At 35.3% G+C, this 27,578-nt stretch overlaps 1 protein-coding gene across 1 annotated transcript; it reads left to right on the forward strand.

Moving 5' to 3' along the window:
• The first annotated feature begins 4,798 nt into the window (after positions 1–4,798).
• LOC149776498 (proteasome subunit beta type-3-like) lies at positions 4,799–27,102 on the forward strand. The gene is made up of 6 exons (XM_089940934.1): positions 4,799–4,922; positions 6,873–7,057; positions 13,414–13,521; positions 15,471–15,648; positions 19,169–19,263; positions 26,582–27,102. Exons 1-6 carry the CDS (start codon positions 4,920–4,922, stop codon positions 26,628–26,630), a joined length of 618 nt encoding a protein of 205 aa, XP_089797060.1. The 5' UTR covers positions 4,799–4,919; the 3' UTR covers positions 26,631–27,102.
• Positions 27,103–27,578: the final 476 nt, after the last annotated feature.

A 27,578-nucleotide genomic window follows, 5' to 3' on the forward strand; every position in this document is an offset into this window, starting at 1 on the left:
AATTTTTATTGTTAGTTGTTGGTAGTTTGAATAAAAATGTTATTTGATATTATATGAATTATTTTATTGTTGGTTATTTTAATAAAAAATGTTATGTTTTGAAAAATTGTTGGTGGAATTAAAAAAAAAACTGTGAATATATGCTCTTTGAGCTCTTGATTAAAAAAACAAGCTTCAAATTGGAGTTTGCGAGCAGGAGAAAAGAGAACAACTCTACTACTGGTCTGTACGGCCAACAATGAGGGTGAGGACCTACCTGTGGAGATGAGCGAGACTACTGTATGACCAAAATGAAAAATAGCAGGAAGTATAAACAGAGAAGGAAACCTGTCCATAAACAAATCAGCTAACCACTCTGATATACCCGTCAATAACTTTGGCAGTATACATAGACAACAACACCCGACACAGGCTCCACAAAGGCTAGAAAAACAACATCTTCAGCATCTACACAGACTAGCAGCAAAAGAAAAGCAAGGATACAGAAACGCAAACAGACGTTACCACAAGTGATGCCACCACCATTACGGAGATAGAGGAGAAGAACGTAGAATAGCTAACAACAACAACATCGGAAGAAGAAAGCACAAACGAGGAAAATGAAGAGGGGGTCACGATTGAACAACGCTCCGAAGAATTGGGTCGAGAGAAAACTTTAGATGACCCCCAAAAGGCCAAAAACTTTATCAATTCGTTAAAATATATGGCCTGGAGGTCACTTAAACCGACAAGAAGATCCAATACACAGCGATGTCTATTCGCGCAACGTATCCTCTCACAACACTACTCGAAGGCTTATCAGAAAACACAGCTCACTATCCTTGTGGATTATGCCACTGCATTAACAAGAATGTATGGGTACGAGCATTTCCCACTGAAGCATATGAAGATCAACATACGGCAGAAGATGTATGGCACTCTGAGAATCGCCTAAACGCCTTCAGGATGCCGACCTGAGAAAATTAATAGCTCTTCTTAGGGCTAAACAATTGCCTATTATTTAAGAGATTCCAATTTGGCTTGGAATCCCGATTCGATAAAACAACAAAAACTAATTTGATCATTTTTACCACCGCTTCTAAATTAACAACTTATCATACCTAACAATGATTGCCAAAAAAAAGTATTCTTTTAAGTCGCTCAGACAAAATAATAATATTTACATTTTTTAGGGCATTACAACGTACACTACGTATTAGATATTTGGAACAGTTAAGATTTAGGAAACTTTCGAAACTCAAACAATTCGACACAATTACAGAGGTGGCTCACACATTATTGGATTTATTTATTTTCCACTAATACAACTGGACTTGATTTGAAATGATAATACGTCCTGGCGTTTTGGGGCTAGTAGTGTGCTGTGCTTGGTGTATGGAGCTACAAAACTAAAACGGACTGAAATTGGAAAATTTGGCTTAATTCATTTACGCGGGATAACCAGGGTTGTAAACTCGAACCTGATTGGCTGCTGAATCATTGTGTGATTTCTAACCTGCTGACAACTAAAACGGATTGAAAATTGAAAAACTTGGATTGTACCTTTACGGGGGTAACCAGGTTTGTAAAACCTAATCTGATTGGCAGTCGAATCCTTTGGTTGATTTTCTAACTTGCTGGAAACTAAATCGGATCGAAAATTGATAGGTTGGGCTTATACTTTTACGCGGGCGAAACAGGTTTGTAAATCCAAATCTCTCTTCAGGGCTACCCCCAACCATCTAGAAGAGAGATACAGGTCAAATTACCAAACTATTTGTCTGGCTTGTGTTTGTTAGTTAAAAAATAGAAGTGTGCCTATAAACACTTCGTTTCTCTGGATTTGTAAGATTTTGTGTGTGTGTGTGTGTTTTATTCCCTTAGCAAAAAACATATCCCTTAACAAAAAAAGTGTTCGTATGTGTGTATGTGTGTTTTCGTATGTGTTTATGTGCGTTCGTGTACGTTTGTATGTGTGTGTCTATGTATGCTTCTTTTTCCCTTTAAAAACCTATCTCTTAACAGAAAATTGGTTGTATGTGTGTGTTTGTGTGCGTTGGCGTACGTTTGTATGTGTGTGCATGTGTGTTTGTTTTCTTCCCTTTGCAAAAACTTATCTTTAACAAAAAGTGTTTCCTTGTATGTTTGTGTGCATTGGCGTACGTTTTGTATGTGTTTGTATGTGTGTGCATGCGTGTTTCTTTTTCCTTAACAAAAAGATTATCCCTTAACAGAAAGTATGTATGTATGTATGTATGTATGTATGTATGTATGTATGTATGTATGCATGCATGCATGCATGCATGCATGTATGTATGTATGTATGTATGCATGTATGTATGTATGTATGTGTTTTTGTATGCACGCGTTCGTTTGTGTGTTTGTGTGTGTGCGCGCGTACGTTTGTATGTGTTTGTGTGTTTATTTCTTTCCCTTAACATAAAGCTTATCCCTTAACAAAACAGTGTGTGTATGTATGTATGTATGTATGTGTTTTATATGTACGCGTTCATTTGTGTGTACGTGTGTTTGTGTGTTTGTTTCTTTCCCTTAACAAAAAGCTTAACCCTTAACAAAAGAGTGTGTGTGTATATATGTGTTTTTGTATGCACGCGTTCGTTTGTGTGTTTGTATTTTGTTTGTATGGGCACGTACGTTTGTATGTGATTGTGTTTGTTTTTGTCTCTCATAAAAACCTTATCCTTTAACAAAACAGTGTATGTATGTGTTTTTGTATGCATGCGTTCCTTTGTGTGTGTATGTACGTTTGTATGTGTTTGTGTGTTTGTTTTTTCCCTTAGTAAAAAATACCTTGTTAGTTTTATGTGCATGTGGAGTATAACCACTAACTCTTTTGCTGAGGTAATTTTAGGTAATGGTGTGTTTTGCAGATAACAAATTTCCTATGTCTATAAAGTGATATGTCCCGCCCCGCCAGGCGTTATAGATTTTTGTCCGCTATCACTGTTCTGTCCGATTGAGGTCAGTCCCTTGCAACATTGTTGCCGGTGTCCAGTGTCCAGTACCGTGACGTCATCATTTCCATTGTCCCTATACAAACCCAATATTTTTGGTCCCAAAATTCCCATGTTAATGTCCCATTGTCCCCAAAGTTGCCCACGACCTTTTTGACTGGGATTTCCATTGTCCTTGAATCGCCGTGAAAAGCTATAACGCTTGACGGGGTGGGACATATAACTTTATATAACGCATGGCGGACAGTGCTGACAATGTCCAGTACCGTGACGTGGCCATTCTTATTGTCCCTACAGAAACCCAAATCATGTTCAACTTTCCCTTGTCCGTATACAATCCCAACCTTTTGTCCGTATAAATCTTGTCTGTGAATCGTCCCAGGGGTCTTGTAATGGTAATTCCCATTGTCCACAAAGTGCCGGTCATGTATTCCCATGTTAAATTCTCACTGTCGCTAGACAGTCCCAATCCAGTGTCACTATACATTCCTATGTTCAATTTCCCGTGTCCCTATACAATCTCAATCCATTGTCACTATGCATCCCTATGTTCAATTCCCCTTGTCCCTATACAGTCCCAATCCATTCAGTTTCCCTTGTCCGTATACAGGCCCAACCTATGTTAAACTTTCCCTTGTCCATATACAGGCCCAATCCATTGTCACTATGCATCCCTATGTTCAATTTCCCTTGTCCCTATACAGACCCAATCCAGTCAGTTTCCCTTGTCCGTATACAGACCCAACCTATGTTAAATTCCCATTGTCCGTAAAGTGGATATAAAATTCTTCATGTTAAATTCCCATTGTCCGTAATCTAACCCAGGGGTTTTGTCCATGTTAAATTCCCATTGTCCGTAAACAGCCCCCATTAACTACTGGCATTTAAAAGAGTGAAATAAGTCATGTAGAAACAACCTTAATACATTTTGGCAAGTACATCGATTTCACGTACCCCAAGCTTAGATGGGAATCGGACAGTAGGTGTTATACCAGTTTTAACCATGAAGGTGTCATTAAAATGCATAACATTTTGAATTTCATACAAATATTAATTAACTCAACCTTTTTTTTTTAGCAAGTTAAGTTTTATTCCTGAGATAGATTTATACATTTTTTAAAAACAAATTTAAAATATAAAAAACAAACATACAATTTTCATTGCAAGTATTTAGATATTTTTCTGTTTTAACATTTGAGAACAAACAAGTGGTCAGACGTGTGCTTTTTTTTAAATGTCATTTTTTTATTTTGAGAAATTAGCTTGAACAATTTGAATTATTTTATGATCACGGAGTACAATGTTTGGTGTAGTATTGATCAGCTTGCTAAGCTTAATGTTTTTGTAGTTGATCTGTAATCATGGAGTAACTTATGATCGCTTGATTCACAAAATGGAGTGAAATATATGTTACGATTTGATTACGTTTTTTGTGTTAGTAATTCGTAGTTTACTTATTATTTTGACTAATGGTCCTAAATTCATCCTATTAGGTTCTTCAAGTACTTATGTTCTATGCTACTTATAAAGGGAACCACGACGGTTCAGTTGGTAAAGTGTTAGATTCGCAATATAAGGGTCTTAGATTTGATACCAGCGGAGGCCAGCCCATGTCGGGTGCTCTTGTACGTTTGTGGGTAAAGCACAAAGCTAAAATCCGGCATGATGTAGCCGATACTATGTTGAGGTGCCTTTAGAAATACAAGCAATATCGACAGAAATACCACATGTAAAATATTAAGCTCGTTTAAGTACCTTTTCTGCAATGGTCATTTAAAAAAAAAAAAATAGATAAATTAAAGAATTGAATTGAAATATTAGTTGCAAGTATATTGCCTCCCTTTGTTTTGATCGCTCTTCACAAAGAAAACGTGTTTGGTCGTAGCTAGTGACTTGCAGTTGTTCGTATGTTGGTTGTATGCGAGACACATTGCATTTACATTTGTTAACCTTCTTTATACGAAGATGGTGAGATGAGATGATAATTGTTAATTGTTGAACTCGAGAATTTACTATCTTATGTCGGTGATGGTGACCAATAATGCTGGGGTTTTGGCTAAGCATCGATTTATTTATCCAATTTCATTCTGAAGTCACATTGCTTGTATCGTTGGTTTCACTAACGTACTGTATGTAATAATAATAATAATAATAATAGTAATGCAAATTATGAGTCTTCTTCCATTTCTTATGCAATCTAATTAAGAATATATGTATCTTTTGGCAGTGATGTTTAGCTTAAAGATATGACATTTACAGGTCTACATTAAGTCCTACTATGTAAGACAGAACATGTTTTTATTTGTATGTTATTTCTTACTTTCCAAATAACGGCCTTGTTTAACGTGTACTGAAGTTGGTTGACATCAGAATGAGTAGTCAAAGTTTCAGGAATATCTCACATTTGGCCATCTATATCAACACTCTTCCACTAATTTATGTGTAATTAATATAATTACTGTGCTCTCTTTATCCAGGCGGAATGAAATATGACACTAGAAAATTTATGCATTTTCATGTTCCATTGACATACATTTGAATTTGTTGCAATGCGACAGTAGTTGAAGTATGTTCAAGAAGGTTCATGTGGGGGATATGTTTCTTGAATGAAATGAAACGTTGCTTACAGTTCGAATAGGCATAATATATTTTTATTTGTTTTGTTAAAGAATAATATTTCAACTTAAACTGATTTTGGCATTCCCAGCTTTCATCGCTTTCCAGCCAACTGAAATGTAAGCCAACGAAACTTGAAAACAGGTCCATTTCATTTGTGAGAATTTGAATTTGTTAGAGAAAAGACATTAGAGTAAGTAAAGTCTGGCAAAGACATTATAACTTTACTTTGTAGAAAAACGTCATTATTGGTTGCCAGTTGTGTGTGATATTCCTAAAAATTTGACTTTTGTTACACTGTTAGTCAACATCAAAACACACTACACAGCGCTGTTAGTTAGGCAGTAAGACCCATCACCCCCCATTAAAAAAATATCGGGTGATGTGTCTTATGTTGTAGGACTAGGTCTTCATGATGGGTTTCATTGACCCTTCACACCCCATTTTATATTTTGCCATTTGGCGGCGGGGTCTGAGCCCATTACCTGTAAAAAATGTGGAATTCTCCAACTCACATAGGGTATAGTAAAAGTCACTTTGGTCATGTAAGCGCATTTATAGATATAAATGTAAAGATTAATTTTAGTTTTAAAATTAATCATAATATAGTTCTAACAAAGTTTATTCAAAATCAGTAGTGAGTTTTTAGTGATCTGCACAATAATTGTGATCACAATTTCCAGACGAAAAGTTTTGATTGCTGTGGCCTGAGATTTTATGTTTCCTAGACATGTAAGTAGTGAGAGATTTGGGCAGTCATGTGACTAGCAAATGAAATGAATGCCGCTGTACCAGGTCAGAGTTTGTCATCGATGTAGTTTCATCCTGTTTGTCAGCATCTTAAATACATAATGAATGTTATCCTTGCAATTTCAGAGAAAATAAATCATGGTTCTGTTGATTTCATGCAGTTATGGGTCACAGTAAGGTAATTTAAGTTAACTAGGCTCGTTAGTGGCTATGAGAAATCATACATTTTGATAGGCAATATCCTCTGACCCATGACCTAGCAATAAATATCAAAATGTTGAAAATGGTGGGGTGAAGGGTTAGAGGGCTAGATTTTCATAAAATTTCACTCAAAGCTCCACCTTTCAAGAATGCCAGCATTACCTATGGACTTATTAATGATTGCACATACTTAATATGCAAGTGTAACATGCTGAATGGAATGCTGCCTTCTCATTGGTCAACTGAAAATAAAGTCACAAGTAGAGAGAGTAGGTCATTTTCAGTTGACCAGTGAGAGGACAGTGTCAGTCCCAACAAATGATTCGTCATATACTTCTGTTCCTTTTGCAGAGCATTCTTGCATACAATGGTGCGGCTGTTATAGCTATGAAGGGCAGGGAATGTGTGGCCATAGCTGCAGATAGAAGGTTTGGTATCCAGGCCCAGACAGTCAACACAGATTTCCAGAAAATTTTTGAGATGGGACCACGTGTCTACATTGGTATACCAGGTCTAGCTACAGATGTACAGACAGTGTTAGTAGATATTTTATTCACAGATGAATTTTAATAGTTGAAATAAGAAAGAGGCATGGCTGAAAATATTTGTTCTTTTAAAAGATGAATAGACTCATTGCTTTAAGGACAGAACATAATCATAAAACATGTTGTTCTCTCTTAAATTTATGTTCCACACAAAATTCCTGCTCACTTTAATCCATCCTATACATTAAATCATTGCGGACTCTTAAAATAATCATTGATCTTTGTTTTGTGCACCATGACTACTAGCACAATGGTTGGACAACTTTTATAAATTAGGATTAGAAACAGTGCTTTGCGCTTCAAAAACACTGTCTGGATTAGTCAGTTTCTCAACTTGCCAAGGTCAAAGGACAGTCAGCTTGTCAAAGGACAGTCAGCTTGTGTGAGATGGCTGTGACAAGTAGGTAATCAAAAGAAGTCATATATGACAATTGTTGTGACATATGAACCAAAACTTTGCTGCCTTTATAGAGAAGTTTTATATACCAAATGACCCCTGACTCAAATGAACACACAAAATGGCACAGAAAGTGACGGCCATTTCTTCTTTGATAATGCATCTGCTTTTCCAACATCTAGCAAGGAAATTGCTTTGACCAGTGTTAGTAAAATAGATTGTTCAGAGCTAGTGTTTTTATGTCACCAGACTGCAGAGTTTAAATAGAATTTATTGGATCTTCTTGTGAATCTAACCGTATGAGAAATTCTGCATTGATTTAGAATTGAACATATTGACACCTTTAATTTTCATGGGCAATGTGACTAGTACAGCAGGTACAAGCAAGATAAGAAATGTTTGCACATTGATTCATATGATTTTCATTTATTTAAACAGTGTCTTCCTCTTAAAGCAAATGTTTAGTTTGGATGCACTAATCAGTTCCCATAGACTACTTAAAGAAGTGAGAAATTATTTATTGGTTTGGAAACATATGGCTGCTTACTGTGGAAATCATATGACTTTTATATACATATAGGAAATTTGCGAAAGGGAAAAATAAAATGTCCATTGAGACCAGTAGACTCCTATATTAAGGTGACCATTCTGACCAGTTTGACTGTATGTAGGGATGGTGCTGGGCTTCACTAATGTCACAAATTGCGATTTTTTTTAACTTATTGGCAACAAAATATAACATCTGGTGATTTTTTTTGGCAGCATATTTTTTGGTGGTTTAAACTTGTGTGTAGAATCTTGGTTTTGGGGTGCTATCTATTGTTACATTAACAAATCATTTGTTCATATTGACAAATGCGCATTTGTACATTTTAATCCGATTATGCAGACACCTAGCTTGTGTACTGTAAGCTCTGATACACTCAGGTAGTCATGCTACTGGATTAACTACAATTGATTAACCTCCGATGATGTTTTTTTAAAAAAAATGTACCCAAAAATAGTTTTTAAGAAACTTCAAAGAAAACTGATTACCTTTGAAGCACTGATTGTTCTATGTATATACTAAGCAAATGAAACCCAAAAAATAAATAAATTGATCTCACTGCTTTACTACGATTATTTGATGTTATTGCTGTAATAACAAACCGAAAGTTTGGTCCTTGAAAGTTTGCATTTAGAGGTGACTTCCGCAACACATGCACCTTCATCACAGCATGCTGACTACAATCTTCAATAAAAACAAAGCACCTTTCATTAAAGGAAGTAAGTACCAAACTTAAAAGCAATGGAATCTGATTGATTGTTGCATTTTCCAAAGTGATTTGAACACTTTTTATTGTGCCATGAAAACATTACAAATTTTGGATTCTTCTACATAGTTGTAAGTTGTCAATACACATGTGTATTTAAAGGAGACTAGAAATCAAAATTTTCCTTTTATGTATGTAATTCTCTACAGATTTTAATTCGACTGCAATGTTTATAAATGAAATATCGTAAGCGGGTAGTGATTATATTGCGTGGAAGATACCACGATTCCGTAAATTGCCGAGTTTTAATGAGACGACAGATCACGTGGTACTGTGACGCTATACTAGCGAGTCCTCGAATACAAACATAAACATTGGCGAGCGAGGCAGACAGGAGACAACATTTGGGTTGCACATTCAAAAGTTGAATCTGCAGTCTGATATAATAGTTTATGTACTGTGCTGATAAGTACTAAAAGAAATTTGTTAGGCACAGGCCCCGGGCTGGTGACTTAAATAAACTGAAGTCCTGAATGAAATTCCACAAGCCCGGACAGTTCATACCTGTCAACTCTCAAGCCGGGAGAAAAACCTCCCGATTTTGGGGGTATTTCCTCATCTACATCCCGATCTCGTAATATCTCTCAATTTTGCGCAGCGAAGTCCCGATTATTACATTATTCTGTCAATTTTCATTTGTCAGAAGAAAAAAACCAACCCCAAACCATTTTTAAATATAACGTATGCAATCCACAGTCTAAACTGCCACACTGCTGACATCGTAGCGATATGACTGAAAAATTGTTAAAGCTACGTTAAAAATTCAAATCACACGCACACACGTCTAAACCCGGCACTAGACGAAATAATTAATATCATACAACAGTTTTTTTCTTCTTTTTTTCTTCTTCAGTAAATAGAACGTGAAGATTAAACATTATTCAAGTAAATTTCAGATTTTTTAAACAACTACAACAGTACTATAGTAAAAAAAAATAATTAAAAGAATAAAATTGTCACCAATTAGCTTAAATGAATGATCACATTGAAATTTTCTCTGCAAACAAAATCGCATCTCCATTTCCGCCAAAGAAACTCAGCCAGTTAACACCTGACATTCCTCTACCGTATATGAAAAGTTTAATTACCATGATTAAATTACAAGGAATAAAACAAAATATACCATGCAGTATATGTGGCCCTAAAGAACTAATTCTGAATAAATATTTTAATCAGCAAACAGTGTTACATGCATTAAGACTTAAACCTAAGAAAATAAGGTGGGGCATAAAACTTGAGAAAAACAGTTGCCAGATGTACGGTAACTTGTGACTGCAGATTTGAACTGTTAAAATGAAGTCCATGGCATCGTAAGTAACAACAAAATAGGCATCGTTTATTTGGTAATCAATTGCTGGTGCTTATACATACACACACTGTCGAACATGGTTTCTTGGAAGTATGTCCGAAGGGCAGTCCTTTTCACAAGATGAATGTAAGGATAAGGATTCTGTTCATTAGTCACACAGGCTTTATTGTTTGCGTACTTAAATCAAAACTTTAGCTATTTTGCAATTTAGCCAGAACTGACCAGAGTATGCAAAAGGGGCTTGTCATGGGGAAATAATAAGGCGTATCACAGCGAGAAAAGGCACGTCAAATGGGCGGTCGCACATTGGGGCAAGGGGGGGGTCAATAGTCCCTCCCCCGTTCTATTGTCAGACAGTTAATGTGAAACTTTGACTTTTTTTTAATCGCTCCTTTTTAAACTGCCCAAGGAATAGTTTTATATCAGTTCCAATTAATACAGATTACCATTTATGCATACTACATGTATACAATGCATTTTTTTTTTAAATTTAATTTTTATAAGATTACTGAAAATTGTGTTTTCTTGAAACACCACAGGTTTAGAATCTTATTTTTAGCAAAGCTTCGATTTGATTAAAATCAAATCTAAATTTCACCTACGACAGTGGTGATTTGATTTAGATTGTGCCGTGTTAAGGCATGTATGTCAACATCTTGAAAATACATTTACTCATTTCACCAGCGCGATCAAAGATTCCTCAGGCAAACACTTTTTGTTTCGACAAGCCTGACGGGCACCTCACTTTGAATACAGGATGGGCCGGAACTAAAACCAGAAGGGGCCCAGGGTGTCGGGCTATCAGATTTGTTTTTAGCACTGCTGTTTTAGATAAAAGCTATGTGGATTGATTGTTGCATTTTGTGGTCACTTACTCGTCCTTCTGCCCATTTTCGTAACTCACACGTTTAACTCTTTTCCCAGGATTTAAAATGTTCAAAGGTATGTCTGGAACAGCGCCAACTTTTAGTCTAGGCCAGCATTTGCGTATCTTTGAGCTGCTATTTTTTCATGATCCCTCTTGTAACATTCCTTTGAGAAATGTAACGAGCACATAGTGCTGTATGGTGTTGCTTTGAAATCGACTCGTTTGTAATAATGTACCCATTCTTTCATGATGCCTTTATCTTTCGGAAAAGAAAAAAAAATATGTTCACAGGCTTTTCTTAATGTTCTATTACACCCGTAAGCAACGCAAAACGGTATTGTCTTTTACTCTGGCAACTCCCACTTGGGTTGCTGGAGTCGCTACTATGACGTCACATCCCGAAAGTAACCGAATAGGCGCGGAAATTTTGCATACGAGGTCACGGAAATTCAGCTCCTAGAAGATAGGCCAATATTTAAATATTAGCATTACAGTCGCAGATGATACTTCAGAATAAGGTTTTCTGCTATAGTACTTTTATTATTATTCTATATTTCCATTGGTTTCTGGTCTCCTTTAAGATTAGTTTTGTCTTTAGTGAATCAAAATTTCAATTGTTTATTTTCTCTCAGTGTTACTCCTACCAACTGACATCAGGCCACCTCTTAACCAATTTCACTTATCTCTACATCCACTTAAGTCTACGATGTTACGTTGGTAACAGGGATATAGAGATAAGCCGAATGTATTGTATTATGAAAATGGTGGCATGTTTTGAAAATTGGTGATAAAATATTGAGGTTGACGATTTTTATTTTTTGGACAACTTTATTAATGCCAGCACCATCCCTGCTGTATGGTACATGTAGAAGAAAACTGGCAACTGAATAGTGTAGTTTGAATATGTGTACTCACCAGCTGATTTCATTATATCCAAAGTAATAATTCTGTCAAAAATGTGCACAAAGAAGAATAATTTGATAAAATTCTCTTTTAAATTCTATTAAAATCCAGATACTTAATTTTTTTTCTAGCACAATCACTGTATCTAACAAAATGCTTTATTTTCAGAAGAATATATGCTAGGCTTGTTCAAAGAGACTAGTTTTGGACAGAAAAGTAAATGCATAAATGAGACATTAGGAGTTTCTAAGAGAAATTTACTTTTATAACCTTGAAAAGTACTTTAACTGAAATACGTACATGAGGTAAATGGTATTGACCTTGTAATGTACTTAAGATGAACATCACATGTAAAACTGATGCCAGCGTGTTCTGGAGTAAACCATTCCATTTCGTGGATAAAGTGATTGCCAAAAATACAGTGGAGTCATTCTTGAAAAGACAGGGGGAAAAAAATATGTCCTTTATTCACTGAAACTTATGTTGAGAACTATGACTGCACTACTGCATGACAAAAATTAGGAGTAGTATCTTTGATTATACCAGAAAATATCTCCAACACTGAAGCTAATTATTTTTATTAGACCTGCTGTGTTACTTGCACTGGCCAACATTTCCATGAAAACTGTTTTTATGCTTCACCATGTCATTAGTAGGGACAAAGTGTTACCATTGTCCATATGTACATCTATCATGACATTGGCTGGGACATCAGTGTTATCATTATCTGTCTTTACATCCATCCCTTTTTACAGTCATTTATTTGTACATCCATCATGACATTGGTAGGGACATACAGTGTTACCATTATCTGTCTTTACATCCATCCCTTTTTACAGTCATTTATTTGTACATCTATCATGACATTGGCTGGGACATCAGTGTTACCATTATCTGTCTTTACATCCATCCCTTTTTACGGTCATTTATTTGTACATCCATCATGACAGTGGTTTTGACATACAGTGTTACCATTGTCCATGTCTACATCCATCATGACAGTGGTTTTGACATACAGTGTTACCATCGTCCATCTCTACATCCTTCATGACATTGGTTTTGACATACATTGTTACCATCGTCCATCTCTACATCCATTGTGACAGTGGTTTTGATATACAGTGTTACCATCATCCATCTCTACATCCATCATAACAGTGGTTTTGACATACAGTGTTACCATCGTCCATCTCTACATCCTTCATGACAGTGGTTTTGACATACAGTGTTACCATCGTCCATCTCTACATCCATCGTGACAGTGGTTTTGATATACAGTGTTACCATTGTCCATCTTTACTTCTAATGCGTCACTGTGGTTGTTACCAACATTGGTCACCTTCTACTACATGTAGTATGACACATCAGGCTTATTCAGCATCCAAGGCCCATGGTGGTACTTAGAAAGAAGAACCATAGATTGATTTTATCTTGCTTGTTGTATGTAAATTTATTTCAGAAAAATGAAGTGAGATCACTTGAATGCACTGGACATCTGCTTAATCATGAATCTTGTTTAACTCATTTTTTGTTACATTAATGTTCTTTTCTTTTCAGAGCTCAAAGGTTACAGTTTAAACTTAATTTGTATGAGTTGAGGGAAAACAGAAGAATCAAACCCAAAACCTTTATGAGCATGGTTTCTAACTTATTGTACGAGAGAAGGTATGTATGGATTTCATTTAAGATGCACTTTCAGTTGTCATTCCTTTTCAAGCTCTTCTTCAGTCTTTATTGAATTAATATTGTGTTGAAAAGATCTGAATAAAAGTGTTTTAAAAGGATCCATTACTATAGATGAAATATTACAGATTTTTTTGACTATAAAAAAGAACAGAAATGATTATGCTTCTTGCTGGCAAAATTGTATTACCCTAACTATTCACTTAGAAAGGATTATTTCCCGCTGTTTGTTATTGTAATTCTTATACATTAAGGCTTGTTTCCAACTGTTTGTTCTTGTAATTCCTATACAGAAAGGTTTGTTTCCCACTGTTTGTTCTTGTAATTCCTATACAGAAAGGTTTGTTTCCCACTGTTTGTTCTTGTAATTCCTATACAGAAAGGTTTGTTTCCCACTGTTTGTTCTTGTAATTCCTATACAGAAAGGTTTGTTTCCCACTGTTTGTTCTTTTAATTCCTATATAGAAAGGCTTATTTTCCACTGGTTGTATTTGTAAATCTTATACAGAAAGACTTGTTTCCCACTGTTTGTTCTTGTAATTCTTATACAGAATGGTTTGTTTCCCACTGTTCTTGTAAATCTTATACAGAAAGACTTATTTCTCACTGCTTGTATTTGTAATTTTTATACAGAAAGGCTTTTTTCCTACTGTTTATTCTTGTAATTCTTTCTATAGGTTAAATTTGTTAACTTAAAAATCGAGATATGTAACAATTTTGTGTTTACTGTTTATAAGTCGAGTCAAACTACAAACAAAAAAGATCCTGATCTGCCATAACATAGTGTGCCTGCAGATAAGGGTTTATGTTGTATGTTCTACAGATTACTTCAAACAAACTGCATTGACCCAGATCTGCCAGAGTATTATGTGATGGCAGATCTGTATATGTGCAGTTTACAGTTTTAATTTGTCTTATTAGTCAGTATATATGGTAAACAGAATAATCATCAGTGATAATTTATCCAAAATGAATTTTCTGTCAGGCTGTGTTCTAAATACTGGTGATTATTTTTCCAGGCTGCTTCTGGATATATTTTGCTAAACTTTTGTTAAAGTGATGATGGTGATAATATCAAAAACCTTCATGCTTTGTGTAAAGTTTTGCACATTCGATACAGGGGGCACACATATATTCTCTTTATTTGGTGGTTCTCTGAAAGGCATAATCCAATATAATAATGCATGTACATGATTCAATAATATTTCTTCAGTTATTTGGAAAGAAAAGTTGTAAAAAAATTAGTATTTCAAGTAAACAGTAACTTCATTCTTCCTTCCAGTTTGACAAAAAACTTTTCTTTATTCCTTAACCTCTGACCATTTGCATTTACACTGCCTGTATACTGGCATATAAACAGGCTTTTTTAAACTTAGCAATTGCCTAATCCATCAGTATACCTGCAAATTCTCTAGACATTGGTGGTGTTGGTAGTGATGGTGAATTCTTGGTTTTGGAGGGTTTTGTGGTTTTCAAAAGGGGTGGGGGGGCAGGATCATTGTGCATGGCCCAGGTAACTTGTATATCCTTATGAATTAAAAATTATCTATTATATTTTTTAGCTCTGCTTGCATCTTCACTCTATAGTAGTTTATATTGTAATGGTGGAAAATAATGAATATTCCAGATTATTAGATATACAAACAGGTATCACATCAAAAGAAGCCATGGCTGTATTATTGCTTATATTGTTTTTGTTTATTTCAGTTCATTCTTAACTCTGATATCTTATTACTAATGCCACTATGCCATATGATTTTATTTTATTTACTTTCCTTGATAAGAAATAACCTAATTCTAGTACCAGATATCAGTGTTTATGTTCTATCTGGACTTACTTAGGCATGTGCAGTGTTAATTCAAATGCAGTACCAACTTTTCATAGATCTTTATGATTATTATTAATTTGTTTAAGTTCTCTTGCCTTTCAGATTTGGACCCTATTTTGTTGAACCAGTGATAGCAGGATTGGACCCCAAGACAAATGAACCCTTTGTTGCCTCAATGGATTTGATTGGCTGTCCCATGGTGACTAATGACTTTGTTGTTAGTGGCACATGTTCGGAACAAATGTATGGAATGTGTGAATCATTGTGGGAACCAGACTTGGTATGATTTCATTTTTACTTTGATGTGGTTTTAAACTTTAATAAGGTTATCTTTTTCTTCTAAACAGAAATTATTCCACTGTTTCAAAGTGATATACAATATAAAGTCAAATATCTGCCTTTTAAATTTGTACAGGTTATGATTTTTAATTGGAGGATATATAACAGAAGGCGTTCATAGCGGTGTTTTTGATTTGCACAAATTAGGCTTATTGGCCATGTTATACGGTTGCTATTACTAAAAAAAGAAAACCTATAAATGACTTCTCAAAGACCACTAAAAAAAATTTGACCAGATTTGACAGTATCTTGGCATAAAGGGCATTCTATTGTTTATAAATGATGTTGATCTATCCATGGATGCATTTACTAACAGTAGCAAAATCTTCAGATGAAACTATCCAAAATTGCCCAAATGAATGTGACCAAGTTTGACAGAAAACAGCCTTGAATGAAGGGCTTTCAGGTTTGTACAAACTATTCCAGACCACCAGCAAATGCAACTGTCATTACTGAATAGAAAACTCTTTAAATGGCTTCTTTTGAAGAACAAACTTGACAGACTGAGACCAGTTTTACAGCTACCATCCTGACTTATAGGTCTTTCAAATTATATAAACGATCTCACCAATATGGTCACTGTTACTAAAAGGAGAAAACTTTTAAATGACTCTCAGAAATCACCAAATTTGATGAAAATTGACAGAAATCCTTTTTACACAAAATCTTTAAAGTTTATTGAGGTGATACAGATCCACTATCAAATATGACCACTATTGCATGAAAGCCTTTGAAATTTATAAGGGGTGCTGATACTTTGGGGCCACTATTAGTTCAAAATTAAAGTTTTTGAGCAAGCTTTTTAAAACGAACATTCAACAGAATTGATCAAAATTTGACATAAAGCATTGTAGCATAATGGTCTTTTTGATTTATTCAAAAGATGCAAATCAGGTATGGTAACCATTGCTAAAAAAAACAGGTCAGCATTCAGTGACTTCTTTGAATCTCATGGGGGAACAAACTATCTGCTTAAGTTATTTATGCACTTTGCCTGCATGATCAAGCTTTTGCTTACATCCAACAAAGCAAAACCCTTTGAAAGTGAAAGGGACAAGAAGTCTCTTAACAAGTCCAAGCAAAACAGTGTTGAATATTCAGGTTCTTGGACATTCTTGGAAAAAAGCAGAAAAGGCAACAATTAACATTTATTGGATGTCATGTTGTGTTGATCTAAATATTGGTTTTGGTGGGAGAAAGATTGCCACTGACCAGTGAAATTGAAAACCCCACAGATTACATCAAATTGTGAGATACATCAAGAACCTTTTTGCAGCCAGAGATGATTGCTGTTGTGGCATGAAATTATGAAAAACAATGATTACATTAAGTTGAGAGATATAGCAAGAAGTTATTTACATCCATGGGGTTTGTAATTCCAGTTTCTGACACAGAACTGGAGGTCATCAAGGTCAAAGTGTATTTACAAACTTTTAGTTGAACATAATGTTTGCCTTTGCTACATCAGATCACACTTTTGAACTTTTCTAATGCATGTTTTCTAAGTCAACAATAGCAGTACATGATATCTCATTAAATCTTAGTGAAAATTAGCTGAGCATATGGAAAAAAAGTTTGATCAGAGGGACTAGAATTGGAGAAATAGATAATGTATTTCCCATTCGACTATTAGCGTTACTGACTTTGTACAGGTAGGCATTATCATAAGCTGCAGTAGATGTAAAGAAGTTTTAGGGCACATCATATTATTTTTTTCATCGACATGTCGAGGAAAGTTTCCAAAAATTCACTTGTTCCACCTACCTTTTTACTTGTCCCAAATATTTGTTCACTTGCATATATTGGATGAGATTAATGCACTTTATCTTAGAAAGTGCAAAAGAAATACATGTACAACATATTTATTTTTTCATTGTGCTTAATTTTTACTTTATCTGTTGTCAGGGTATCTTATATACACAGTTTCTTGCTCTGATACGGTAGCATCTCTACTTCCATCAACAGGAATGAAAAGGAAATTACTGAAATTCAGACCTTCCCTAACTTTTTTCCTTCAGACTTAATCAACTGACATTACAATGTCTCATGCTCTCATACTTCTTGTAGTTAAGACCAAGCTCAACACCATTCTTCTGTTTGAGTACAAACAGCATTCCCATATCGGAAAATGGTTTTCCATAATGGGCTTGGGTATAGGCTGCATTTAAGAGAGAGCTCGTTTATTTTTAATTCGTTCTTATTTAGCCTTTCATAGTGGAGTGTCTGCAACTCTGACATAGGGATTGTCTGGCTGGCATTATGCATATGCCAGGCAGCACAGGCCTTGTAAAGTTCAAAACTCCCATGAGATTTTACTGATTCTATCATGAATGTTTGTTTCATTGACAAATATGCTGGTTGAATTTCCAACCCCCACCTGTTTGGGTTAATGTTCACAATAACTGCAAGACATCTTTCCTTCAGAGTCAGTGAATTTAAATGAAAGGATATTTATTGATCAACCAAATGTGGCTGAAATTTATTTGTCTCTTGTGTCATACTTGGCAGATTTTTCTGCCAGACTCTGATTTATGTGTCTTTGGAGAATTAGTTACCTCACAGTGGCAGCCTTACATTTTATCCCTCCATCTGCATGTCATAAGAGGTAACTAATGGAGGCAGCAGGTACATTTGTTTCTGTTCTGGGCTAGGAACTGAAATGGTGCAGGTTTGAATCCTACCATTGGATCAGTGTGGGTAAGCTAAAGTTGTGTGACCTCGAGCAAGGTGCTTTACTTCGTTTGCCCTGGCACTAAATAACTTGTGTTGCCTTGCTATCAAACACTAAACCAAACCAAATCTGATGAGGAAAGGGGATAATTGTTCATTTGGTATTTAAGTTCTTTCATTGCAGCAACCAGGGTCTAAAAAAAAAATTTGGTATCACGGAAAAAGTGAATTCACTGTTTTCTTGAACAAAACTTTTATGTTTTTAGTCATAGGAAGAATATGCATGTACTTACTACAAAAAAAATTATTTTGTTTATGTTTTCTATGTTGCAGACTTGGGATGAATTACTGGGATGTGGTACAAGGTCAAAATGATACGTGTTCAGATTTGGAAATATGTAAATAAGCACAGAGGTTAATGTTGGGAAGTAACTGCTTCGGTGGCCTAGTGGTTTTTCGATCCTTGGCCGAGTCATGCCAAAGACTTACAAAAATGGTACTAACAGCTGCATTGCTTGGTGCTCAGCATCAAGAGTTAGTGTTAGGACTGGTCAGCCTGGTGTCAGGATAATGTAACTGGGTGGGACATCATGCTATATGTCTGTGGCATGATGTCCCAGTGCTAGATGTCATTATAAACTGCACACTGCAGACATCGTAGTGATATGACTGAAAAATTGTTAAAGCTACGTTAAAAGTCCAAATCACACACACACACACACACACATGTTGGAAAGTCATCAAAGTTGCATAGTTTCTTCTAAACTTTAGAGCTTTTTGTCTTTCTCCAGGAACCAGATGATCTTTTTGAAACGATCTCCCAAGCTTTGTTGAATGCACTAGACAGGGATGCTGTATCAGGATGGGGAGCTGTTGTATATGTTATGTAAGTACACACAGATGCCTCATAAACAGCACAGCTACACATGTATATGTTATGTAAGTACACATTGTGCTAACAGATTAACACAGAAACAGCACAGCTACACATGTATATGTTATGTAAGTACACATTGTGCTAACAGATTAACACAGAAACAGCACAGCTACACATGTATATGTTATGTAAGTACACATTGTGCTAACAGATTAACACAGAAATAGCACAGCTACAAATGTATATGTTATGTAAGTACACATTGTGCTAACAGATTAACACAGAAATAGCACAGCTACAAATGTATATGTTATGTAAGTACACATTGTGCTAACAGATTAACACAGAAATAGCACAGCTACAAATGTATATGTTATGTAAGTACACATTGTGCTTAACAGATTAACACAGAAACAGCACAGCTACAAATGTATATATTATGTAAGTACACATTGTTCTAACAGATTAACACAAAAACAGCACAGCTACAAATGTATATGTTATGTAAGTACACATTGTTCTAACAGATTAACACAGAAACAGCACAGCTACAAATGTATGTTATGTAAGTACACATTGTGCTAACAGATTGACACAAAAACAGCACAGCTACAAATGTATATGTTATGTAAGTACACATTGTGCTAACAGATTAACACAGAAATAGCACAGCTACAAATGTATATGTTATGTAAGTACACATTGTGCTTAACAGATTAACACAGAAACAGCACAGCTACAAATGTATATATTATGTAAGTACACATTGTTCTAACAGATTAACACAAAAACAGCACAGCTACAAATGTATATGTTATGTAAGTACACATTGTTCTAACAGATTAACACAGAAACAGCACAGCTACAAATGTATGTTATGTAAGTACACATTGTGCTAACAGATTGACACAAAAACAGCACAGCTACAAATGTATATGTTATGTAAGTACACATTGTTCTAACAGATTGACACAAAAACAGCACAGCTACAAATGTATATGTTATGTAAGTACACATTGTGCTAACAGATTGACACAAAACAGCACAGCTACAAATATGTTACGTAAGTACACATTGTGCTAACAGATTAACACAAAAATAGCACAGCTACAAATGTATATGTTATGTAAGTACACATTGTGCTAACAGATTAACACAGAAACAGCACAGCTACAAATGTCTCATACAGTCAAACCTACCTTATAGGTCATCTTTGATAAGCAGTTGCCTGTCTTAAACAGCTCATTTATCAAGGTCCTGCAAATTGTATAATATCAGAAATTAACCCATATTTAGCAATAGTCACTATTCAGAGGTAACTTTTCTCACATTCCCAAAGGTGGCAAGATGAAAATTCTTTATAAACTCTGGAAATTATAGCACCATTGTGGCTTGATGTTTGTTGTATAATAGTGGACCAGAAAAGTAGATTTTTCACATTTTGTTTAGAAATTTGCCTGAAATATGTTAGAATGACATCTTGTGTTTTGAAGATTTTAGAATCGTACATGTATACTCACTTTTAAGTTGGGTCTAACTGCAAACCACATAGACCCAGATCTGCCATTGCATAATGTGCCAGCAGATCAGGGTCTTTGTTGTTTGTTCTTCTGATTACACCTAACAAAGTCTGATTAAAATCAGATATCCACATTCCTACAATGGAAATATGATGGACACCAATAAGAGGTCGTGTTTTGTTGAACTTTTATAGTTCACCAATCGAATCATAACTTTCAGATCTCTCAAAGTGACATGCATCATTTAGAATATATCATTACTAATGATAACTCTCCTTAGTACAAATTTTTAACTGATAGCCTACTAGAAATAAGTTGACTGAGAATTCCAAAGGTCACCAAAATGTGAACTGTTGTCAGTGTCTGTCAGATCTCCTTGTAGGACTGTGGAGATCTGGTTTTAATTGGGTTGGCTTCTACAAGTGTGTAGCCCCATATCTACGGGCATATCATGCAATGGCAGATCTGGGTCTGCAGTTTGCAGTTGGACCCGACTCATAAACAGGTATAGACAGTAGAGATGTCAAAATTTTTGGATATTTCTACCTGGTACCCGTCAGTCTTAATGATCGGTTACCCAGGTACCCGATCAAAGGAAAATTGTTAAATGTGAACCTGAACTACTTTATTGTAGGTTCACACATGCCAACCCCCAAGAGAGGTATAAGCATAATTTATTACTAATATAAGTGGCAAAAAGCATAATCTGAGCATAAAAAGAGCAATCTCTAACATGCATTTATTTTTGCTACTTACCTGGATCTGCAATTAAATTTTTTGTCACAAATCGGCTAAATCCATGTGGATTAGTAGTTAATGCAAGAGTATATACACAAAAGAAATGGATAAATTATTTATGCATAACACTTGCTTTAACTACTCTACATGTGTACACTAACTTTCACGAATAGTCATAAAGTCCACAAATGATGACTGCTGTAGTATTCTTGACCTGCCATGGTTCGTCCCTTAACGATGGTCCAGTGCAACATGTTTTTAAGTTTAACAAAATCCTGTTCCTTTTATCAGTCATATAACATCCAATAATCACATCGATACAGCCCATTGTTATATGATATCTGGCACCATCATAGCTGCCAACCCTCACGAATTTGGTGTGAATTTCACGACTTTTTCAGCGATTCACGGATTCACGCCGTAAGCCAAAAATTCACGAATTTTCCAATCCTCAATTATTTTAAATCTTTAATAAAATAACCGATTTCCCGTTAAGCGCTAGTCGTGATATTCGCAGTTGCCGAAACGGTCCGGTACTGCTGGTCATGATATTAGTAGATCTACAGCCGATTAGTACAGTTTGCCCGGTAGCAAGCATTTTAGCCTATTTTAATCTATATGTATAAGAGTAGTTTTACAAATGCCTTTGAAAGAAACTGGGGCCTAACAGGAAATTTGCTCCGCGCATGCGTCAGAACACTGATTTGAGTTACCGTTCAGCATCACATATAAGATCTTGAAAATGTCTTCACCACCAAGGAAAAAGAAATGTATTACTCAAAAAGTGATGTTTAATTTGGAATATATCAAAAATTGGCCGTGCATTCTGCCGTTAAACATTGATATTCATTCATGCTTTTTGCACTCAGTGTGCCATCGCAGAGACGATGTGTGGTAGCTAGATGTGAGGAAGAATGTCGGTTGCAAAAACTCGTAGAAGTTGGGAAAATTAAGAATTCGCAGATTTCAGCTCTGGAATATTTTAAACCATTGGCGGAAGACCTGCAGGCTACCAACGCTGATGCATTATTTGTGAGTTTTCTTGTCGAACACAGTCTATCTTTTAACCTTTATCAGCTGGAGACCATGCTAAACATTTGTTCTGACAAATCATCAAATGTTCCCGGACTCGAAAATCGCTTCCAAATTTTCCTGTGGAAGAACCAAAAATGCTGCACCTCCTGTGCATTCCTCACAGCAACAGTGACAGCGAAAGAGTATTTTCTTTAGTGAGGAAAAATAAGACAGACTTTAGGGCCTCCCTAGCTGCAGAAAATTTTTCAGCAACTTTAGTCCCCAAGATCAACCAGCAGGCAAGAAATCGGAACTGTTAGAAAACAAATTTACGATCAAGCAGTTGAAGAAGTTCAAGTCTGCCACAGTATCATGTCTTGATAAATATTTCTGCATATATGTAGTGTTTTATTTTTATTTTTCAAACTTGATATAGTGTAGTATTGACGGTCGGTGTGGATGGAGTGGTCAGAGTGGATGGAGTTATTTTCATGGTATTTTTCACGAATTCATGTCCAAATTCACGACTTTTTATCCCTATTTTCACTAATTGTGAGCCTGGAAGGTTGGCAGCTATGCACCATTTATTTTCAATCTAGACTGGTTCACTGCATATGCATACATGCCAACCATTATGCTTTTTTTCACTAAATTACCCCTTACGCATAAACGTATATGGAATACGCTTTTTCAGTATATCCACCTTCCCAAAAAAATAAATTGTTTGTTTTCTTGTTTTTATTAACATCCCATTAATCCCACAGACCATATGTTAGAAAAGATGGCTTCTACGTAACTACAATATAAGAGTACGCTTGTCCGTGCACTTTTCTAACAGTATTATGTTCTATTTATACCAACTATTCTATTATCCAGAAACATGCTGTTTTTACTTTAAAACTTTTGACCTCATATTCTATTTATAGCAGCTGTATGGCTTAGTGAGGAGATAACAGATTGGTTTTTTAAATTTTAATCTTTACTTGCATATTCTTTTTTCTACTTTATATTTAGTATAGAACCAGTCTATAGGTATTTGGTGCTAAAAAGTACAATTTATTTTAGCCGATGCGTGTATGAGAGAAAAAATATCTCCTTTCAAATAATTTCACAGATGGATTAGAAAAAGGCCAAAAGTAAACGAAACATAAAATAACAGAATCCTCCAAAGATGAGGACACGAGGGCAGCATCATGTGACGTCTATTGCAGGCTGTGTGGAAATAATTTTACTATTTGGCACTAAAAGTCTTCAGATGTATTCTTTTCGATGTTTGTGTTAGAGCACATATATTTTTTCAAAGAATTTCACAGGTGGATCAGAAGAAAAAAAATGAATCCTTCAAAGATGAATACATGAATGGCATAATACATTCTCGGGCACATGGGCTCGTATCGTTGCTTAAAATTGACCTTTCATACATGTACTGTATAGTACATGTATGACAGGTCAGTTTTAAGCAATGATACGAGTCCCTGTATTCTAGGGCAGCATCATGCTCATTGCAGTCTGTGCAGAAATGATTTTAATATTGGGCGTGGTGGCAAATTTTATGTGGAGAAACACTTGAAAACAAACACATCGAATTAGCTCGTCTTACGAACTCCAATACTAAGGTATAGCTTCTTATCTGCAGCAGAACTAAAGTGAAGACATGAATGTTATAAATGCAGATGTATTATTTACCGAGTTCCTAATAGAAAGATAATGAAGATCTTGCTATTGGTGCTGAAGCAAGAGAATTCATAGAACACAATTCTACTCTTTCTGTGAAGGTGTTTGATGATAATGTTAGAGATTATTATGCTACAGCATGAGATTACATACTCCAGATATTCCCCTATGGAGCTTTTAAATGCTTCAGTTGCTGATGTAAATGAGAGACAGTCAAAAAGCTTCAAAAGTGTTAGATTCTTTGTCAAGAGATATCCCTTTCTATAACCATCCTTGTCTACCTGTGATCATCTGGAAGGAGAATTCCTGAAGTATAAAGTTGGGATTCTACCTGACAATATACTTAATGCAGATAGAGTTGATGTGCAGTGGCACCTTATTTCCCAGCTAAAAGACACAATCACTGGAAGATATAAATTTCTTCTTCTTTGTCAGGTTATAAAAGGAATATTGGTTCTTTACCATTCTAATGCTGACTGTGAGAGATTGTTCAGTATTGTTAACAAAAATAAAAGTGAATTCAGACCCAGGCTCAGTAACCCAGTACTTTGTGCTCTACTGGTGTGCAAAACATTCATGGTCTCAGCCAGTACAAAGTGTTTTAAAATGCAACATGAAAATCTGTTGCTTTCGAAAGCTAAAAGTGCTACATATGAAAACTTGATGTAGTAATGGGTGTTAAAAGACGAGAGGGGCAAATAAATCATTGTTTATTGAATTTTTAGCATGTTATATGTGGATTCCTCTTTTTCTGCTTGGATTCCTCTTTTTGTCCACATGGATTACACTTTTTCCTCATCAGGGGTTGGTATGTATGCATATGTAGTTTCAAAATAGAATGAATCTGTGACAGGTGGTCTCACATTCAACAATCCTGTATGTTTTCTTGGAACTGTATCAGGTAAAATTAATGAAAAATTACCATATTTACACACTTGGTCAGTTTTTATTAGATTTTTTTTGGTGTTATTAAATAACAAAGATTTACTTTTATTTACATATTTCAGTGAAAAATTTCATTCTGTATAGTTGTCCATTTCGTTCATTTTTTCCTAACATGATATAAGAAGTGCATGTAATGGTAACAAAATTTTTGTGGTGCCTTTGCCATTACATAAATGTCAGGTTTCCCCCTAATAAAAAAAGAGACTATAGTAAACAAACATGTGAACAGCAGCCCCAACTTGAACAGCATATACTCGCTCCAGGGCCACAAACTTGGGGCAAAAATGGCATTAATTTAACTGAACATTTCTATTGTGCTTTCTTTTATTTGAATTGTAGTACGCATTTAAATTTCATTTCATTGAATATTTCTTAATCAGTACTTACTGTCACTGTTGATGAAAGGTGCTGACCTAGGTAATGTCATCAGGATCTCAAAACAAGCATGTTTAAGTCGCAAGAAAAATGTCGCACAAACCATGGAAAGGCACGAAGTTAGGACTGTCTGGCTTTAATTATCAGGGTTGATTCTTAAATAGGTCATGCGAGAAAGGAGAGACGTGTTCTCCCTTGTTTTATTATATAGTACATTATTTGACAAGTAAAGTGCAAGCAGCTATATGAGCCGTGATGATAAACAAATGCACACACCACAGGAGGAGCCTCAAACTGTAATCGTTATTCTGTGTCTTGATCTGAACTTTAGAATACTTTTTTTTAAACAGGTACCCAGTTGTTCATTTTATTACCCAGGTTATTATTAATGGGCGAGTACCCAGGTACCATTTACCATCTTTCATAGACAGTAGTAGTTGTTGTATTTAGGTCAATATCATTTACCAGTTCCGCTGAGGCATCACTTGCACAACTCAATACAAAATGGCAAAACTGCCCACAGCCACCTGTTCACAAAAAAATGTCTTCCTTCATTGCTTATTTTAGCCAATTGTATGTAATCGATACTGGCAGTCTAAATATCCCATATAATACTCCCTCAATATAATGCTAACCATGGGAGTCATTAAATAACTACCTGACATTGAGATTGTTTTGTAATGTGGTTCATAATACTTATAAGTTGACTAGCACTTAATGAATTGGGATTGATAACAAAACCCACCATTTAACAGGTATCATGTAACAATGAAGGATGTTATAGTGAGGGAGTGCATTTCAGTCTTTTGGGCCCCTTATTCACACCATTTGGAAAAGAAAAAGAAACTAGTTAAATTTGCGCTTAAAGCCTTATAAGTCATATATATATATATATATATATATATATATATATATATATATATATATATATATATATATATATATATACACAGTCGCTAAAGAAAGGTAAGTAATATATTGATACATAGTCACTAAAGAAAGATAAGTATCAAGCCAGTCATTGCAGTTGCTATAAATGTATTTATTTATTTTCTTTGCAGAGAAAAGGACAAAGTAACCAGGAAAGAATTGAAGACCAGAATGGATTGAATAATAATGTGCTGTCATATCATCTTTATTATTCATTTTCATTCTTTCTACACCATTATTAAAAATGCCATGTATGGATGTGGATGTTGGTGAAACAGTAAAATATAGATATGAAAGATTCATGTCAAAGTTGGGATACCAAAAGAATAATACTGCAACAAACATTGACCGTCATGAATCCAACACCTCTTCACATGTTGAAATGTTTCTGAGTCATAGGTGAAAATTCTGTCATTGATTTTTAACATTTTTAATTGCAGAGAAAAATATTCTTTCATTCTTTCCTTAAAAGTTTTATGAAACATTATTGCATTTTCAAATGCAAGATATCCCTGTTGTTACCATATTGTGTGATAAGTTCAAGTTAAAGGATTAATAAAGAAATCAAGATATCCCTAGGAACATGCACATGCACGTACATTCTTCTGTTCATGGCGTTTCAGTGGTCAATAAACATTCTCAGTAAAATATACATCGACTCTCTTTTCTTCCTCCATGAGAGGTAATTGACAATATTAAATGAGGGCACTTTGATTCATTTTGATTTGGTTTAAACTCAATGCAGAATGGGTCTCTCAATTTTGGTCCCATCTGTCCTGTTCCATATATCCCAGTGTGTAATCATCGTTATTTAGAGCTGTCATGACTACACATGTAAATGACATCATTTTGTGTTTGGATGTAGATGTGTATAAAATCAGTATTCTTGTTTAAATTAATAAGGCACCTGACCTATGACGCTACTTTTTTTTTTGAATACTGGGAAAATCAAAACGGGTGACAAAATAGGGCAGTCAAAAGTTTGCAGATATTTCACAGAGGTAGAAAATAGTGGAAAATAGGAGGTAAATTGCATTCCATGTACAATGGGGTTAGCTTGCCCAGGTGGTAGTACTGGCTTGATTCAGCGAAAACACGGACAAAAATCTCAGCACTGAAACTGGTTAA

This window comes from Sinohyriopsis cumingii, chromosome 18, assembly GCF_028554795.1.
Source record: "Sinohyriopsis cumingii isolate HCF-2022 chromosome 18, ASM2855479v2, whole genome shotgun sequence".
NCBI lineage: Eukaryota > Metazoa > Mollusca > Bivalvia > Unionida > Unionidae > Sinohyriopsis > Sinohyriopsis cumingii.

Bases quoted from the DNA above. Each gene is read 5' to 3' on its own strand.
- LOC149776498 (XM_089940934.1), top strand. The intron at 7,058-13,413 runs GTTAGTAGATAT...TTTTCTTTTCAG, and splicing joins GCTACAGATGTACAGACAGT to AGCTCAAAGGTTACAGTTTA. The intron at 13,522-15,470 runs GTATGTATGGAT...CTTGCCTTTCAG, and splicing joins AACTTATTGTACGAGAGAAG to ATTTGGACCCTATTTTGTTG.